At 45.2% G+C, this 19,932-nt stretch overlaps 1 protein-coding gene across 1 annotated transcript in view; it reads left to right on the forward strand.

The window, feature by feature from the left end:
* Positions 1 to 16,039, forward strand: part of LOC310793711 (sphingosine kinase 1-like) — a 62,209-nt gene extending 46,170 nt beyond the window's left edge. The window contains exons 3-6 of the mRNA XM_083655570.1: positions 2,106 to 2,200; positions 2,354 to 2,469; positions 10,915 to 11,359; positions 12,344 to 16,039. Coding sequence (XP_083511696.1) covers positions 2,106 to 2,200; positions 2,354 to 2,469; positions 10,915 to 11,359; positions 12,344 to 12,808 — 1,121 coding nt within the window. The 3' untranslated portion in view covers positions 12,809 to 16,039. The remainder of the gene's footprint in view (positions 1 to 2,105; positions 2,201 to 2,353; positions 2,470 to 10,914; positions 11,360 to 12,343) is intronic.
* The last annotated feature ends 3,893 nt before the right edge of the window (positions 16,040 to 19,932 follow it).

Here is a 19,932-nt window from a genome sequence, read left to right on the forward strand (position 1 = left end):
AATGAAAGTAATCATCTTGTTAAATAGGAGAGACGTTGATGTTAACTAAGGGGAGTGGAGAGGGATGGTATAAAGTGAAATGAAAGTAATCATCTTGTTAAATAGGAGAGACGTTGATGTTAACTAAGGGGAGTGGAGAGGGATGGTATAAAGTGAAATGAAAGTAATCATCTCGTTAAATAGGAGAGACGTTGATGTTAACTAAGGGGAGTGGAGAGGGATGGTATAAAGTGAAATGAAAGTAATCATCTTGTTAAATAGGAGAGACGTTGATGTTAACTAAGGGGAGTGGAGAGGGATGGTATAAAGTGAAATGAAAGTAATCATCTTGTTAAATAGGAGAGACGTTGATGTTAACTAAGGAGAGTGGAGAGGGATGGTATAAAGTGAAATGAAAGTAATCATCTCGTTAAATAGGAGAGACGTTGATGTTAACTAAGGGGAGTGGAGAGGGATGGTATAAAGTGAAATGAAAGTAATCATCTTGTTAAATAGGAGAGACGTTGATGTTAACTAAGGGGAGTGGAGAGGGATGGTATAAAGTGAAATGAAAGTAATCATCTTGTTAAATAGGAGAGACGTTGATGTTAACTAAGGGGAGTGGAGAGGGATGGTATAAAGTGAAATGAAAGTAATCATCTTGTTAAATAGGAGAGACGTTGATGTTAACTAAGGGGAGTGGAGAGGGATGGTATAAAGTGAAATGAAAGTAATCATCTCGTTAAATAGGAGAGACGTTGATGTTAACTAAGGGGAGTGGAGAGGGATGGTATAAAGTGAAATGAAAGTAATCATCTTGTTAAATAGGAGAGATGTTGATGCTCTTGTTAAATAGGAGAGATGTTGATGCTCTTGTTAAATAGGAGAGATGTTGATGTTAACTAAGAGGAGTGGAGAGGGATGGTATAAAAGAAGAGGGAAAGAAAGGAAGCGTCAGCAGCAGCAGGTGAGAGAGTGCAGAGTTGTGACAGACGTGACGCTCCGCTGCACCTGACTGGCTTCTCTTCACACTTCACAGCACTTCTCCTGCCCTCTCACCTTCACAGAGGAGAGAGAGAGACAGAGAGACTGTGCACACACACACACACACACACACACACACACACACACACACACACACAAAACAAGCCACAAATATTCACAAACATCTTTTCAGAATTTCAGAGGAAATGCATAGAGGACATGTGTTTTTAGCGTGGCTCTGCTGGGCCACAGTAGTTGTCTGTGAGCTTGTGTAAAGCCTGCTAGTCCTCATTATAAAAAGGCTCAGTGTTGTTTTAACAGTCATTCATCTGTGTCTCTAACTATGAATTTGAGGGAATTGGGCCTGGAAAGTCCTCAAAGTCCTTCAATGTGACGTTTAAGAAGGTGTGGGAACCCCTGTATCAGCTACTAGCTATTCCATGTTGAATTATTTCCATTTGTCAATCCTGCTGTGGCTGCTGAAGGCGATGCAGCCTATCAGCAGTGAGTCAGGAAGTTGGCTCATATCATCCCCGTCACTGAGGCCCCACTTCATCAGATGAGTTTAATTTGATGGAGTGCTCTTGAGTAATTCACTCATTCTGATCGAATTGGCAGCGTGATAGACACTTCATTAAGAACAGATCAGCTTTCTCTCCCTCTTGGCTGTAATTTGGTACGAGAGAAGGGGAAGGGTGCCTGTAAGAGGGGCTTGGAAATTAGGCTTAACGTTAACGTCCTTTTTGACTCGCGGGGGGAGGGTGAGCCATAGGGATTACATTGGCTGTCTGTCTGTCTGTCTGCGTGAAGGGCCAATCAAATCGAGTCAGGTGTCAGGTGTTCAGCCAGGAGAAAAGGCAATTAGCCCCACTTGGCCGTATGCAGAACACCTGTGAGCCTCCTGGTGGGGGAGGCCCCACCTCCTGGGAAATGTAGTCTTCTTAAGTTTTGTAGTTTTAAGTACTGTATTACTGTGTGCAGAACACCTGTGTGAGCACCTTGGTGGGAGACAGACGCCCCCACCCTCTGGGAAATGTAGTTTCTAAGTCATTAGTTCACAACCTTGGGTTCGCCTGGAATTCAAATGGGGTGGTCTGAAAAAAAGAAAGTCTAAGTCAGTTGTGTGCGTGTGTGTCTTCCAGAGCGACAGAACCACGCCCGAGAGCTGGCGAGGGAGGCTGACCTGTCACAGTGGGACGCTCTGGTCATCATGTCAGGAGATGGATTACTGTTCGAGGTAAAAAATCACTCACACACACAACTTGACTGGAGAGCAAAGAGTGCCTGACTCCATATCTCCTGTTACCACTCGAACAGCCACTAGTTAAAGTGTATTTCATTTCAATCTGTCTGTCTGTCTGATGAAACGTGTCTTTCCTGTGTCTGCCAGGTCATCAACGGTCTGCTGGAGAGAGCAGACTGGGAGGAGGCCATCCACACCCCACTGGGTATCCTACCTGGAGGATCAGGCAATGCCCTGGCTGCTTCCGTACACCACTACTCCGGGTGGGTCACATAGAATTAGAATTATGAGAGTATGTGTACCCCTAGGGGTACGTGGATGTACTACAGGTGGTACTTGAAAGAAAAGGGAAAATGCAAAAATTTAAGAATAAATCATGAAAATATGAGGGTTTTTTGAAAATATATATTCTTAGATAATAATACTGTCATACAATTTAAACAATTTAAAACCAGTGAGTAGACCTCAAGGAAGCAATAATGATGCTTCCTACACTATTTCTTATCTTATTTTCTTTTATAGAACCTTTAATTAACCAGGCTGGTCATTAAGAACAAATTCTTATTTACAATGGCGCCCTGGCAAAAGGCAAAGCCTCTTGAGGGAGAGGGGTGGCGACACACCCAGCACGTTAGAAATAAGATGGCGTAGATGCAATAACCTAACATACACAACAACGATGGATGGGTGAAGTTATTTCAGCTACGGTACTTAAATCTCTCAAGCTTATTTCGTAGCGTGTTCCATTGTGCCTAACCTGTAACATGTAACACTAGAGAAACCAGTTTGACCAGTCCATCAGCATAACTGGTTTATGTTGCATACATCCAATCTGTACAACTGTGCATACCGCAATACCGCATGCAGGTATGGTCCTGTTCAAATCACATTATGCACTGGGGCCAGTCGGGCAATCTAACTGGTCAACGATGAGTTCCAACTAAGCCCCAACCTCTGCTTCTGAAAAAATGAAGCCAATGCAGAAGTGCCAAGAACTGCAGTTCCTCAAATGGCCGCTTGAGGCTGGCTCCAAAAGCGAATAAATCCCCATATAGCCCCATGTTAAAATGCCCGAATTTACATCAGAAATAAACATGTTTACACAGCCTGGTTAAAAAACACGGTCTCTATAGACGGTTTTCACCAGAGCGCAACCCCACAGCACTTCCTTTTTCTCAGCATTCGGCAAACTGCAGAAATATTCACTCGACATCGTTACTTTTGTTTTCGCTGCTCAGCTGTATAGACGGTTTTCACGGAATGGTCAGTCCTGCACTTGAATGTTTTTTTTTCTTTTATGTCCATAGCAAACACTGCAACAGGAAGTGAGCGGGGGTTCAATTTAGAATGTTTTTGTTGTCAAGTTAAAACCGTCTGAATAGACGCTGGTTCTGCCTACATGTTTTGGTAAATAAACGCTTGTCTCAATTAGATGCCAGGTATTTTTTATTATGCCTCCGCCGGCGAAGCCAGGCCGAAGGCATTATGGATCCGGGTTGTCCGTCCGTACGGCCGTCCGTCCGTCCGTCCGTCCGTCCGTCCGTCCGTACGGATGTTTGTTAACGCGATATCTGAGGAACGCCTTGATGGAATTTCATCAGATTCGCCTTAAACATTCACTTAGGCCCAAGGATGATCTGATTAGATTTTGGTGGTCCAAGGTCAAAGGTCAAGGTCACTGTGACCTCTCGAACGCCATTTTCAAGCTTGTTAACGCGATATCTGAGGAACAACTTGACAAAATTTCATCAGATTCGCCTTAAACATTCACTTACGCCCAAGGATGATCTGATTAGATTTTGGTGGTCCAAGGTCAAAGGTCAAGGTCACTGTGACCTCTCGAACGCCATTTTCAAGCTTGTTAACGCGATATCTGAGGAACGCCTGGACGGAATTTCATCAAATTTGCCTCAAACATCGACTTAGACTCAAGGATGATCTGATTAGATTTTGGCGGTCAAAGGTCAAGGTCACTGTGACCTCTCGAACGCCATTTTCAAGCTTGTTAACGTGATATCTCAGGAATGCCTTGACGGAATTTAATCAAACTTGTCTCAAACATCGACTTGGACTCAAGGATGAACTGATTAGATTTTGGTGGTCAAAAGTCAAAGGTCAAGGTCACTGTGACCTCTCAAACGCCATTTTCCAGCTTGTTAACGCGATATCTCATGAATACCTTGACGGAATTTCATCAAATTTGCCTCAAACATCTACTTAGACTCAAGGATGAACCGATTAGATTTTGGTGGTCAAAAGTCAAAGGTCAAGGTCACTGTGACCTCTCAAACGCCATTTTCAAGCTTGTTAACGTGATATCTCAGGAATGCCTTGACGGAATTTTATCAAACTTGTCTCAAACATCGACTTGGACTCAAGGATGAACTGATTAGATTTTGCTGGTCAAAGGTCAAGGTCACTGTGACCTCTCAAACGCCATTTTCCAGCTTGTTAACACGATATCTCACGAATGCCTTGACGGAATTTAATCAAATTTGCCTCAAACATCGCCTTGGACTCAAGGATGATCTGATTAGATTTTGGTGGTCAAAGGTCAAAGGTCAAGGTGAGCTCTCGAACGCCATTTTCAAGCTTGTTAACGTGATATCTCAGGAATGCCTTGACGGAATTTAATCAAACTTGTCTCAAACATCGACTTGGACTCAAGGATGAACTGATTACATTTTGGTGGTCAAAGTTCAAGGTCACTGTGACCTCTCACACACCCAATTTCCAAGCTCTGTAACGCAACATCACAGGAGCGCCTTGACCGAATCTCTTCCAATTTGCCTCAAATGGCGATTTGGACTCCAGAATGAACTAATGGCGGAGGCATAAGTCCGCGTTGCGGTCGTTCTAGTTAAATTTATTATTAAATTCTTGTAACCATGGAGCTAATTGGCAGTAATATTAGCTTTTATATAGCTGTACAAAATCCATAATATTTCATTTCATTTCATTAATAGGGACATTATTTAGTCAGCTTTACTTCAGGATTGTCTAGCCACATAACTGTCATATTATACATAATCACAGTAAAGGATACTCTGTCTCAGGTATAGTTTCTGTTACAATCCTGGCAGGCTGTATACATGGCTGCTCCAGATGGCTGTCTGTAAGATACAGTAGCTTGTGTGTCTTGAGTGTCCGTCATACATTGGGCTCGCTTCTACATCGTGGGGCTATTCAACCGCTTCTACATCGGGGTGCTATTCAACCGCTTCTACATCGGGGTGCTATTCAACCGCTTCTACATCGGGGTGCTATTCAACCGCTTCTACATCGGGGTGCTATTCAACCGCTTCTACATCGTGGGGCTATTCAACCGCTTCTACATCGGGGTGCTATTCAACCGCTTCTACATCGGGGTGCTATTCAACCGCTTCCACATCGGGGTGCTATTCAACCGCTTCTACATCGGGGTGCTATTCAACCGCTTCTACATCGGGGGGCTATTCAATCTAAAATGCATTCTGCCTTATCTCCTTATCTCCATTAATTATTGATCATTTGATCATTTAAGTGAATTGTTGGCTTCATTCAAGGAGAAGGAAGGACAGAAGGAAGGGAAGGTCAGAAGACTCTGACATATCTATGGTGTTTTTAACATGCACTTTTTATTAATATGCACTGTCTCTGTGAAATAAATACAAATTAAAAATGACCTTATTACCGCCCAACCCTACCTAGATAGGACACCAGTTAAGTCACGTTTTAAATATGAGTGAAAAATACATCAAGGAAGAATTGGAAACATTTTGCTTTTTTCCCTATGTTCTTGGGATTCACTCAACAGTTTAAAACCTTTGACCTCCTTGGAATAAACTGGCTCCCTTAGCTACCATCAGCGAGCCCATGAGCAAGGCATTTAACCCCCAGCTGCTCAGTGGAGGTTCAGCGGCCAGTAGAAGACTGCTTGTACAGGGCGGCGATCGGGTGCAACTGTATACAAGGCAATGGAAAAGCCCCTCTGGGTAAAAGATGCTACCTAAGTGATGCGGGTCCTGATGAGAGAATCCACCTCTCACTGCTGGATCTTTCATCAGCAAAGAGTCACATCCATTCAGACAGCTACATGTACTCACCACACACACACACACGCGCACACACGCACACACGCGCACACACACACACACACACACACACACACACACACACACACACACACACACACACACACACACACACACACACACACACACACACACACACACACACACACACACACACACACACACACACACACACACACACACACACACACACACACACACACACACACACACACAATGGCCCTCCAGTCAGAGCAGCCACAATGAGAGGAAGGGACCAGACTCTGTATTGTTTATTCTCTCTCTCTCACGTCCCCCCTTTCCCCACACACACACACACACACACACACACACACACACACACACACACACACACACACACACACACACACACACACACACACACACACACACACACACACACACACACACACACACACACACACACACTCCCTCTCTCTCTTCCAGAATATCTCAGTGTGTCTGGTGCAGGTTATCCCCCGGTGGCCCTGGCTAGAATGCGTCTGGTATTATCCCTGGCTGAATGTGGAGGTTCAGTGAGGCTAGGCGGGGCTCTGTGTGGATCAGATGAGCGGGAGCTAGAAGGTATCGGGGCATTATGTTCACATGAGGAGGCCTTTCTGTGTGTGCAGTGTGTGTGTGTGTGTGTGTGTGTGTGTGTGCAGTGTGTACACAGAGCTGCACTGTGTCTGATGCTGCATGTTTCTTAAACCCGAGTCGACACCGGGCTGACGGTCGCTCAACGTCCGGCCGTCAGCGAGCGTCTAGTTTTGGCGGTGTGTCCCGCACCGTAGGTGTGTCCCGCACCGTAGGTGTGTCCCTCACCGTAGGTGTGTCCCGCACCGTAGGTGTGTCCCTCACCGTAGGTGTGTCCCTCACCGTAGGTGTGTCCCGCACCGTAGGTGTGTCCCGCACCGTAGGTGTGTCCCGCACCGTAGGTGTGTCCCGCACCGTAGGCGCTAGTCGGCCTTATCGGTTTTTCCGGAGACGCTATCGGTGAGAGAAATGTTTGGCTTGCCTGGCTGGTCAGCTGGTTAAGTGAATCTGTGCATGAGAAGAGAGGGCATGCACAAAACCTTCTTGGGGGGATACCTGTGGGAGATACCTGTCTCAAGTGAGAGTCTCCCTTCCCTGGTCGTTTGCACACACTGCACGATCAAAAGCTGAAGATTGACCTTCAGTGTGGAGGGGATCTAGCAAATGACGGAGATGTAAGGATCGGATCGATAGGAGCTTGTTCAAAATTAAAACCTATCCAAGAAGTTTGCTTCCAAATGTAGCCTGCACATCATTACCCAACATTTTACTTTTATGTGTGTGAGTTAAAAGTGTTGGGGGAGGCGAGTTGGACATCATATATATTTCCTCCTGACCTTCTTACCAGACAATGATGAGAACGAAACAGAGACAGTAGCTACAGACTGGTGAATGTATTCAGCATGAGGAGGAATATGGATATATCTCCAGGGCTTAGTGCCAGTGCTCTCCGCCCAGACGTCCAGTCATAGTTGCAATTGGCTGTGGGTGGTAACAGCAGGCGAAGCTGTGTGTGTTTGTGTGTGTGTGTGCGTGTGTGTGACTGTGTGTGTGTGCGTGTGTGTGTGTGTGTGTGTGTGTGTGTGTGTGTGTGTGTGTGCGTGCATGTGTGCGTGTGTGTGTGTGTGTGTGTGTGTGTGGGGGGGGGAGGGGGTGTGATGGTGACCTCCCACCCCTGTCTCGGTTCTCCCAGATGGGGCTGTCTTTGTTGTCTGACTGGCCTGTCATGTCTGAAGGCTCATAAGCTGATTCTGTCCTGCCCTCCACAATCCCATCACGCCTACATCCCAAGCCAGAAGCTCCATGTCCACTAGTGCACCTGCGTTCTTCTAGGGACACTGTGTCTTATCTGTGACGCAAGAATCCATTGGGTCTGGTGGTCCACTTTTACTAACAGCATCTCCATACTAAGAGCTTTGGCCCATTGAATTTGCATGGAGCTGCTGCTTCCAAGTTTGGACGTTTTTAAATACAATGCGTCAAATAAGAACAAAATGGACCCTGTCATGAAAGTAGTCTGTGAAAGTAGACTGTTGTTTTATTTTAGAGAGAGAAAAAAGTTCACAGAGCTACGTTGTGCTGCTGCAGCAGAATAAAGAGGAGACCCTGTGCATCAGGCAGTGTTTCCCATACATAAAGGAATTTGTGGCGGGCCGCCACAATAATATTTGGACCGCCACAAAATGATGTTGACCAATTTTTTTTTTTTTTTTTTTTTTTTTTACAGTGCACCTGTACGCAACATGCAAGATATCCGCTGAATAAGTGTCCAATAAATTTTCATGTCATTCTGGCCAATACTTCTGTTATAGCATTTCAGTCTGGAATATGGAATATCTTTCAATAATCTATGATTTAGCTGCTAAATTGTCAAATACCGCCATCTGCTCGCTACCCAGGCACTTATGTATGTACTTAACCTAACTAACTTAACCTAACTATCAGGTGTGCACAACATTGTCAGCCTAAACTCTGGCTGACACCCCAAAAACCTACAATCCGCTACAGAAAAATGTATATTGTTTGTTTATTAACTGGCCCCTCGCCTTCTATCATTTCACGAAAGTGGCAAAGCAAGTTGAGTATCCCTGACCTATAGGGAGAAATTTAGTTTGTCATTGTAAACCCACAGCACAGTAATGATGACATGTTCTTACTTAGATCTAGCCTTTTAATTTTGCTCTTAAGCTTTCTCAAAGTACACCAAATTCATGCATTTTACTTTAAAATGTTTAAAAAAAATCTTGCGGGGGGCATGCCCCCGCACCCCCCTAGGGGGTCTGCGGTCCCCCACCACAAATACTCAAAATCCTGTGGGAAACACTGCATCAGGCATGGAATAAACCTTTTAATTAATTTATTGGCCACAAGTTATTATAGAGACAGTCCGCATGTCTGGGAACGCCCATACAGGCTCTAGGAACGCCCACAATAGACGCTGGTTAGCTGGCTCAGCCTGGCTGGGGGCGTGGTCAGGGTGGGGTAAATTCCCCCGTTCTATCCATTCAGCAAAGTTAGAATTTAGCTGATAGCCCAGCCCAGGCAGACACGATCGGGGATTTAACCACCACAGTAAACGCACATCTGAGCAGACGTCTTGTGTTCTGCTCTAGAACCCCCAAACCTGTAGTTTAGAGCCGCAGCACCGTCTTTTGGTGAGTCAGCCCATGAGATATATCGGCGGTTTTACCCCACTCGCGCGCCACCCGTTTAACATTTTGTGGTCTCTGCCATGCTCTCTGCAATCTTTACCCCTCCAGAGACATGACCCAAAACATTACATATCGACTTATAATTATATCATTTATCATCATTTCATTTAGATGCTTTGAGGAATGGTGGCTAGGGATTAATCTGTTGATTATTTCCTCGACTAATCGATTCGTCTTTTGGTTTATAAAATGTCACAAAATGAGGAAAAATGTTGATCACTTCTTCCTCAAGGCCTAGTATCCTCAAATGTCTTCTTTTTGTCCTGAGTCCTGATCAACAGTCCACAACCCAAAGACAATCAGTTTACTGTCATAGAAGAACTAAAGAAACCAAAAAATATTCACATTTAACACATTGAGTGCCAGCGACGCCATATGGCGTCATTAATGGAATGGAATGGAATTAATGGAAGCCCGTGACAAACACACGCGGAACCAAAAAGCTGGATGTCGCGCACCCTTCACTGTGTGTGCACAGCAAACTCAGCAGAGAGCCAACAGACACACCCAGGAGGAGGCGTGTGCAGTTGAGGGGGGAGGGGGGGGGGGGGGCACGCAGAGCACGCAGAGCAGCATACACTTCACCCAGACAGACCCAGACATCAGAAAATTAGCTTCAGAGTCAGTGATGTGCTTGAAATGTTTAATTTCACAAAAGGCTCATTATCTCAGCTCGTAGAAAAAAAGGGCTGTTTTTGGTTCAATCAAGCTATCTTCTCCGGCTCATAACTAAAGAACGGAAAATGGGATCAATAAACTTTTTTTGCAGGTGATAGAAGAGAGTCTCATCGTTATTTGTGCGTGTTCAGTGTTTACATAGTAATTATTAAAGAAATTATATGACTGTTTTAAAATGCATTGCGGCCTATGTGGCACAGCAAGCAACCTTTTGCCCAAGGGCCGTGGCACTCAAAGTGTTAAGGAGCTGGAACAATTGGAATATTTTTCTCTAAAAAATGAGTCTAAACCAAAGTCTGACACTGCGGGCCTCCCCTCGGCCCTCAGACAAAGCTTCTAGTTTACTTGCTTAGTTTCTCTCAAGTCCATGATTGTTATTTGATCCTATAGACACTCAAATAATTGAGCTAAGACAGCCTGATGTTGCTGTTTGACTCCAGACTACATCAAATACATAAAAAGGTATGTTTCCACAACAGGAGTCACACATTTAGGCTATTCTATGCTATCTCCTTTTGACAACTAATGGAATAACTAATGGAATATTTTTCACTTCCATTCACTCAGACCCCCCTGAAGCTGTGTGGTGCCCCCCTGTGGAGGGAGGTCAGCCTCCCACTTTGAAAACCTCTAAAGGTCTAAACGATGAATTAATTTAAAAAATAGTTGGCTTAATTAATGGTGGCTAATCTGTTTGCCTCCTCCTCAGAGCCGTGCCGGCGTCCAGTGAGGAGCTGCTGATGAGCTGTGGCTTCCTGCTGTGTAAAGGCCTGGTGTCCCGCATGGACCTGTGCTCGGTGCAGCTGCCCTCCAGCCCGCGCCTCTTCTCCTTCCTCTCGCTGGCCTGGGGCTTCGTGGCCGACGTGGACGTGGAGAGCGAGAAGTACCGGCACGTGGGCGCCGCCCGCTTCACCGTGGGCACGCTGGTGCGGCTGGCCTCCCTACGCGTCTACAAGGGCACGCTGGCGTACCTGCCGGCCGCTGACGAGGAGGAGGAGGAGGAGGAGGAGGGAGGAAGAGGCCCGGGCAGCGACGTGACGCTGCTGCACCGCGACGACCGCCCTTCATCTCTCTCCCCGGCACCCCTCCCCTGCCACAACAGCACCCAGCAGCACACCTTCCACAACTCCTGCCACTCCAACAACTCCTTCAAGGTAGATATGGCCAAACATCTATGATAATATACTTCTTATATATTATAGTCCAGTGCCCATTCCCTAGTTCAGTCGATTGGACGAACGCTTCTGGAGATACGTGAAAGCTATGTTCTCATTGGTCGATTTGCACGAAATTTGACACTGCACTTTCTCGGGTTCCTTCCCAGCAGCGCACCCGCCAAGTTTGATCGGACGAACGGTTCTCGAGATGAACCGCTTTTTGTGTTGCCAGTAGATGGCGCTATGCGGAATTGCACGATTCGGCACTGCGCTCTGTCGGGTTACCAGCAGTGCACTGCACTCCCCAGGTTTGAGGTCGATCGGACGAACGGTTCTCGTCATAGATATCGGTCGATAATACGTTCATTATTACGATATTAGTCATTAGTGCAAGAACGCCCATTTATGTCACACAACAGACGTCTGCACCTACAAACCTGCTTGGACACATTGCATTGAGTCAGTGACTGATGCTGTAATGTACATTGAAAATGTATTATAAAAAAATATGATTGTTATTGAAGCACATTTTATGGCGATATTATGTGCGGTGGTCTGGGAGAACCCTTCACATGTCGCTGGCAATGAGCCGGTGTATGTTGAAAATTAGTTTTGCAGGTATTTAGAGATTTAGAGTGATTTGGTTACTGTCATCTCCGTAGTAAATCATACTAACGAATAATTATTTTCATAAAACAAACGGTAAAGTATTTATTTTGATGGTTTTTGTGGAATGCAGAAAATAGAATGTTGTGGCATGTGTAAAGCCATTTTTCTCACATTTTACTTTTAGACACATAACATTCAAATACTCATAATAACGTTTGATCTGAGAGAGCTATCTCAGTCATTCAAAAAGTCTTATAGTAGGAAATATAAAAAAAAAATTAAAATGTCAATTTTCCACCTTGTGAAGGGTTCTTGCAGGCCCACTACACATATATTGATATTGATTCATTAATGTCCACCCCTCCTTTCAAGGTGAGGCGGGTGGAGGCCACGCCCTCTCGCAGCAGCGCCCCCAAAGCCCCCGGGGACGGCCCCGCCGACGCCCTGCTGCCCCCTCTGGGCCGGCCGCTGCCGGGCGACGGCGGCTGGGTGACGGTGCAGGAGGAGGACTTTGTCCTCATGCTGGCCATGTACCAGTCCCACCTGGCCCAGGACCTGCTGGCCGCGCCCCGCGCCACCCTGCACGACGGCCTCATACACCTCTTCTACGTGCGGGCGGGGATCTCGCGCGCCGCGCTGCTCCGCCTCTTCCTGGCCATGGAGAAGGGCCATCATCTGGCCACCAACTGCCAGCATCTGGTGTACGCCCGGGTGCGGGCGCTGAGGCTGGAGCCGCACTCGCCCAAAGGCGTGATCACCGTGGACGGGGAGGTGGTGGAGTACGGCCCGGTGCAAGCACAGGTACACAGAGGCCTGGCCAGGCTCATCACTGGATGAAGGGAATGGACTTCGAGGTGTGGGGTCAGGCTACCAGGTCTCTGCTGTAGTCTTCTTCTTCAAAGGTTTTGGCGTGGCTGACGATAAACTTATGCTATTTTTACACTTTCAAATAGAGAGCCAAAGTCACGCCCTCTTCCGGGTTAGGCATATGAACCAAGGGATTTCATCGGCCATTCTTTTTTCCATAGACATTTTCTATAATCCTGACAGTGACTTTGGTTCTCTATTGGAAATGCCCGGGTACAAAAGCAAGGCTATGGATGTAAGACTTTCACTGTTATATATTTTTTGCGATCTTCAAAGATGGTACACGCACAGAAAGCCACGTGCTGCTCATGCTGCGATGTCGTGGGGACATGACAGGAAACAGGAAGTGCCATGGCGCGACGTGCTCCAGGGGACACGGTGCCCTCACTCCATAGACATGAGCACTGCAAGGAGGAGACAAGGACACACGTTGCATCATCATCTGAAGCACATGTAGCGTTCCACCTCCAAAGAAGGGAAACTGGGGCTGCAACTAATGATTATTTTCATAGGCGATGAATCGATCGATTATCTTCTCGGTTAATCAATGAGTTGTTTAGTCTATAAAATGTGGTTCAGTGTTTCCCAAAGCCCAAGATGATGTCCTCAAAACTCCTGTTTTGTCCACAACCCAAAGATATTCCGTTTACTGTTATAGAGGAGTAAAGAAACCAGAAAATATTCATATTTAAGAAGCTGGAATCTGTAGGGTTAAAAAAAAATATATATATATATACATTATATTAATTCATTATCGAAATAGTCGTTGATTAATTTTCCGTGGCGGGACTAATGGGTGCAGCTATAAAGGAGAGCACATGGCTACACAGAGGCCAAGCTGCCATCAGCTTGAGTTACAGCACCTTATGCAACAGCATGGGATCAGACTGAGGCCTGGGCGGCTCCTCTCCTCTCCTCCTCTCCTCCTCTCCTATGCGGCATAGCGGAGATGTTTCACCTGAGGAGATTAAGCGGAGATGCTGTGTGATGATGCAGAGGCCAGATGTTTCACCTGAGGTGATTTCAGCTTTGCGACTGTTCATTGTGAAATCGCAGAAAGCCTCTAACACTCAGCGGAGGCTACATGTCAGTGTCACTAACATGGGGTTTTGGTGAGTCAGCAGCTTTAGTCTGGAACAGTGGCGCTCAACCTCTCTGTCATTGGACACTGGTGAAACTGGTTAGGGTTAAAGGTTAGGGTTAGGCATGCACCATATTGTTGTTGTTTTTTGTCGATATATTTTCCAACTCTTGGCCGATTGTCGATACCGATTATGTGCACATTTTCCCCCACCTAGTTTCAACTTAGGTTATGTAAAACGTGCATTTTTTTTTATCTAACATTTTCTTTCAAACAAAAGTGTAAGATGCATCCTACTTAAACAGGCTTGGATGATGCTCTGCCTGAGACAATCGTGACAACAGCACCACAACACACAACAACACAACACAACACACAACAACACAACAGCACCACAAGCAGGGGCAATGTTACCTCTTTCATTTGGGCATAATTAAAGCGTCATTTTATCGGCCTGTCTGTCATATCGGCAGAAATGTTTGTTTTGGGCCGCTCGCGAAATTTCATTTGAAAGCTTTCATCGGCCGATCCCCTTGACGTGCCGATATCTTCGTGCATCCCTAGAACTGATGTACGTGAATATTATATAATATATCAATAACTGCAACAAATTCTACTTGATTTGACACTTATTGCCTCAGATTTAATACAATGTGTCTTCCAGCTCTTAGCATCCCTGCTTTTCTGATCACAGGTGACAATTGGCCAACAAGCATTTTGGTTGGATGGATTCTCGTGTTTCACTGAAGTTTGGAAAACATCGAGGCAGATATGGCACCTTTTGATCAGGCGGCACCAGAGGCTGGAATAGCTGCCATGCTTTCTTAAACCCTCGCTAGCTCCATTCTGCTTTCCTCAATCGATCGAGTTACCTTCAGTTGACATGAAAGGAATCATGTCTTGTCAAACCGTTCCATGTCTCCTCTGTTTTTTGTTGTCACCTGATTCCACGCTGATCTTAATTTCACAGCGTTCATGTTTAAGTCGTCCCACACTTCCACTCAGGGGTGTCACGCAGGTGTGTAGCAGCTAATGTAGCAAACGTGAACGGTTTGACTTGTATGATGTCCGGGCGAGGAAATCCCTAACTGCAGTAGAAGTAGAGGGTGCATGTTGAGGGGGAGTGGCTAGAGGATGCATGTTGAGGGGGAGTGGCTAGAGGATGCATGTTGAGGGGGAGTGGCTAGAGGATGCATGTTGAGGGGGAGTGGCTACACCGAAAAAATCAACTGAAATGCATTGATGCTTCCTTTAAACCGTTGCTCTGGTCCAGGTGATCGATGATGCGTCGTGGTGCCTCGGTCTGCTCTCCGACTGCATCTCTCTCCTCTCTCTCTCTCCTCCCTCTCTCTCCCTTCATCCATCCATCTCCTGCTTGAAGTGCTGCAGTGTGCCCTTTCTTTCCCTGTGTGGGAGCATCATGCATGATCATCACCTCGGTGACCTTCTTACCATTGAGCTTTAAGTCAAACTGCTGACCAAGGCTTCTGACTCACAAAGGTCCAGAAGTGGTTCCAAAGATTGTTGAACTGAACTGAGTTTCATTTTATTTCACTCTCATAGGGATGCACCATATTGGATTTCTTTTCTTTTACCAATATCCGACTAGCAGATTTTTTTTGCACCAAATTTCAGAGAACATCACGTCTGTCCTGTACACATGATCATGCCTACTCTTATCGTGATGATGGCCCACTGACATAAATACAACGCTTTTCAAAATGCACACATTCACTGGGCAACATAAGAAAACGACTTGAACGTAGGTTATGGGAAACATGCCATATGTAAAATTTTCTTTCAAACAAAACTGTACGTTTCGTCCTACTTCAACAGGCTTGGACGATGCTCTCTCTGGGTTAGGGGTAGCGTCGTTTAAATGTTAGTTTCGGGACATTGCGATATTTGATTTAAAAGCCTTTATCGGCCGATATCATGGTGCATCCCTACACTCTTACTGTACGTGTTTTTGTCGTTGAGTAAGAGCAGGTGTGGAGGAAAATAAGGTTGAAAAATCAATCATGTTCTTTGCCTGTGTAAACCCAGGCCCGGTCCGCTGGTAGCAAGCTGAACTCTTGGGAGCGGGATTGAATATTCATGCCTTAAACACGGGTGGTTAGACGGCACATTAGTCAATGTGTGGGGTGTGGTTTGGGGAGGAGAGGGGATGGAGAGGGAGTAGGGGGGGGATATTGACTTGTTAAATGCTGCATGAGTCCAGGCGCCCTGGTTCCTCCTCGTCACCACACTAGATGATAGTGGAGCATTAGCAGACTGTCCTGACACTGAAAGGAGATGTTTCATACAGTTCATCTCACCGCAAGGATCAGAAAAACACAGTGAGAAGAAGAGGAGGGACGGCACCCACTGAATCTGCTTAATGAGGAGATGCCTCCTGTTGTTTCCTCTGTGGTAAAAAATAACATCTTTTTGAATTTAAATCACAACTCCACTCATCAGAAGAGGATTTTGGAGGCCAGGAACCCTTGGATGTGACTGATGACCGAGTGCCTACAGTACAGGGTGTTCATGTTTCCATCACCATGCCATGGATACGTTGGATTTTAAGCATTGCATTGTGAAAGTCAACACCAATAACATATATTTCTTCAGACAAAAAAAATGTTGTTGCCAATGCGATTTTGAAGCTTTCATGGATGAAGGTTGATCTGATGTCCTGTATGCCATCTATCTAGCTAACAGAGCAGAACTTGACGGTACACCACACGGTCCATGTTTGGCTTAGATGATACAAGGACAGGAGGCTGCAGCAGGAACTTGACTGCAGAGTTCATGCATGTGAAGACAAGCTTGTTAGTTTCTTGTTATTTTTATTGAGATTAGCTGTTTCTATGGTTTGTAACACTTGAGGTCAGACGTTGGGAAAGAAATATAGCAAATAAATAAATCAATATATATTAATATATATATATATATATAATAATCAATTATTTTACCCAGGTCTGCGAGTGCTACAGGCCTCCGTTTCTGAGATGTTTTCCTATGCAAAGTCCACCCAGTTTGCTTGTGAGTGATGCTGTGGTCCTTGTAACGGTTTGGTGTGCCTTGACTCTGCTGCCTCCTAGTGGTTAGAAGATAATAGTGCATTCACCGAGTCATGTCGGGCTCCTCCTGCCAACGGCACAGAGTTTGTGAACCTGCATCCCAAAAAGTGGTTAATTTGAATACTTTGATACCACCTCATCGCTATTGAGCAGAATCTGTCCAGTATTTCTGCTGTCCATTTTGCCAAGGAGAATATATTAAGACTGGAGTGACACAGCCTGCGGCCTGAAACCCATTTCTAGTTGGAGGCCTATGCTTGAAACTCCAAATGAGGGCCGTGCGAGGAGGGTGTCCCAGTTAGATTAAAAAAAGAAAAAGTATCAGATGATGAAGTACCTGATCTTCACCCCGCTGTCGGCAGCTTGAAAGCCGACGAGGGAAATCTCAGTGTCTGGCTCGTGATCTGCTATTTTACGTCTTAAACTGCTGCTTCTAAACTCTTATTGTCTTCTGAGTCTAAATGTTTATGGTGAAGGGGGTGGGAGTGATGATTTATTTTTAACCAAACTGAATGATTTATTCTCTTTACTTGAAGATGAAGCTGTATAGAGAGATCTATTTTTCCATTAGACAAATGTCTGTAATTTTCTATGCTCTTAAAAATCTAAACGTTCCTCTTGACTGTTTTCTATTGAGAAATAAAATGAATGATGAGACACACTGTGATGGCGTACATGTTTTCTCTTGGAGGTTTCTCCGGGCTCAGAATGGGCCTTTGGGGGGTGACTGACCAGTAAGTATGATCTATCTCAGGGGTGGGCAACTATTTTTCATGGGGGGCCACATGAGAAATCCAGATTGTTGCCGGGGGCCGAACAAATATTGTCATGCCGTAACCCAGGGATGGGCAACTTTGATGATAGAGAGGGCCACAAAAAAAGTCCTCGCTACCAGATTTTGCTGAGGGCTGAACGGCGCCAGCGCGAACAAATTGGGGCATTTGAAGCCAGGTTTAGAGCAATAACTCATTTTAAATTAACAGTTGTGATGTCATTATTCAGTCTTAACCACCAATATTTGATCCTTTTCTCACTCACTCCTATGTCACCACCTGCTCTCCCTGCAGGGCTTGAAATTAACTTTTTTCACCACCTGCCAATATGGCTGCTAGATTTTAAAGTTACCAGCCAATTAGAATTTCCACTAGCCGAAATGTTTTTCTTGAAATAAACCAGAATATGAGTGGGTTAATTTAAGCATAAGTATCAGTAAGTGGCCGGGATTCTCAAAGCCTGTGTTGAGGGTCACACGAACATGCACTCTTGAAGCTAAATAAATCCAAAACCAACAAGTTAATTATTTAAATTTCTACCTCAATGTAGAACAGCCATTTCTTACACATGAGATTACTTTTGGCCTTTTAGTCATAAAGATTATTGAAAGATATTCCATATTCCAGACTGAAATGCTATAACAGAAGAATATTGGCCAGAATGACATGAACATTTGGACACTTATTCAGTGGGTATCTTGCATGTTGCGTTCAGGTGCACTGTAAAAAAAAAAAAAAAAAAAAACTTTTTTTGCAATTCCATCGTGGGCCACACAGGGGGCCGTATGTTGCCCATGTGTGCTTTATAGTAACGTTCAGTCATAACTGATTTATAATTAAGCCCATAGTTAATGAACTAATCATGTACAAAACACACACACAGTCACATATTTTATATACTGTATATGTTGTAAGCCTAATTGTTGCCATCACAGCTGCTTTTTACATGTATGGGATAATACAGGCTAATATACAAGGTGTCCCAAGCTCTGAGTCATTATAAACTCAATTAGCTACAGAAGCTAATGTTCACATTCAGTCCTTGTATATTTCTCTCATGTGTTCATCATTCCTTTCCTCCTCTGTGTGTGTGTGATTGAGAAATGAGATGCAGGTGGTGTTCATCCTAATTGGCCTGGTCAGGTGTCAGATTGCTGCTGGCTGATTGGCTGGTGGAGAGCATTTAAGCCAGCTGATGCCATCCTGTCGCCCCTTGCTCTCCTCATTCCCAACGATGATGGCTGCTGTGCTGACTGCTGTGTTCTGTCAGGTAGGAACTGTGTGTAGACCTACTTTAGTAGTTCTGCAGAACTTTATTAAGATGTGTCTTTAACTTGGTAGACCTGTGCAGTCTAAACTGTAAATAGTTACCTTCCAGATCTACACTTTTGTACACTGTAAATAACACTTACCCAAGTAGCAGAAAGTAGGGGGAGAAGCCCTTTAGTTTTTTGTAACATTTTCTCATGTTTATTTTGTAGGAGCTTATAGGTAAGAGCTGTGTCTCTTATTTAATCCATCATTTTCTTTTCTTAGGTAAATTTAAGGTTGGGGATTAGTTTGATTGGTTAGTTGTGTTGGGGCCATGCTGTGCTCTGAAACTAAACCTGCTACTTGTGAACTTTTGATGGTGATTTGGCTGATCATCCTTGGGAGTGGGAAGAGTGGGGGCACTATTGTGTTGCGGTCCGGTTCCCCGAGGCCGGTTCCTAACATAATTGGGTGCTCGTCTGCTTTTCTCATTCGTCAGCACGTCGTCTGTGTGTGTGTGTGTATATATATATTTTATGTTTGTCTGGTGGGCAGTCTTTGTGCAGGTGGTAAATGGTGTTAGTCAAGGTGCCTTTGCATGGAGCTGAGGAAGCTCATGGTGGTAAAGCTGGTGGAGATGTTTGTTGGAGGAGCCGGTCAGAGGGGACCAGTAAGACTGAGGAGGGGCGTGACAAGGCAGGGCCGTCAGTAGCACCGTTTCTCCTCTTTCTGTGTAGACTATGCTACCCTACAAGAGTCCCGTCTCCGTACATAGACTTGCCTGTGACTCTGACTCCCAAGCCGTCTAAATCAGTGATACACACGTATTTACAAGTGTCACAGAAACATTTCAAAGCCACATATTGAGAAGGGTTCATAGCTTCTCGACATCGGGGTTAGAAAGCTCGTCGCTGCTCATAAATG

Source organism: Poromitra crassiceps (assembly GCF_964638095.1).
Source record: "Poromitra crassiceps genome assembly, chromosome: 19".
Lineage (NCBI taxonomy): Eukaryota > Metazoa > Chordata > Actinopteri > Beryciformes > Melamphaidae > Poromitra > Poromitra crassiceps.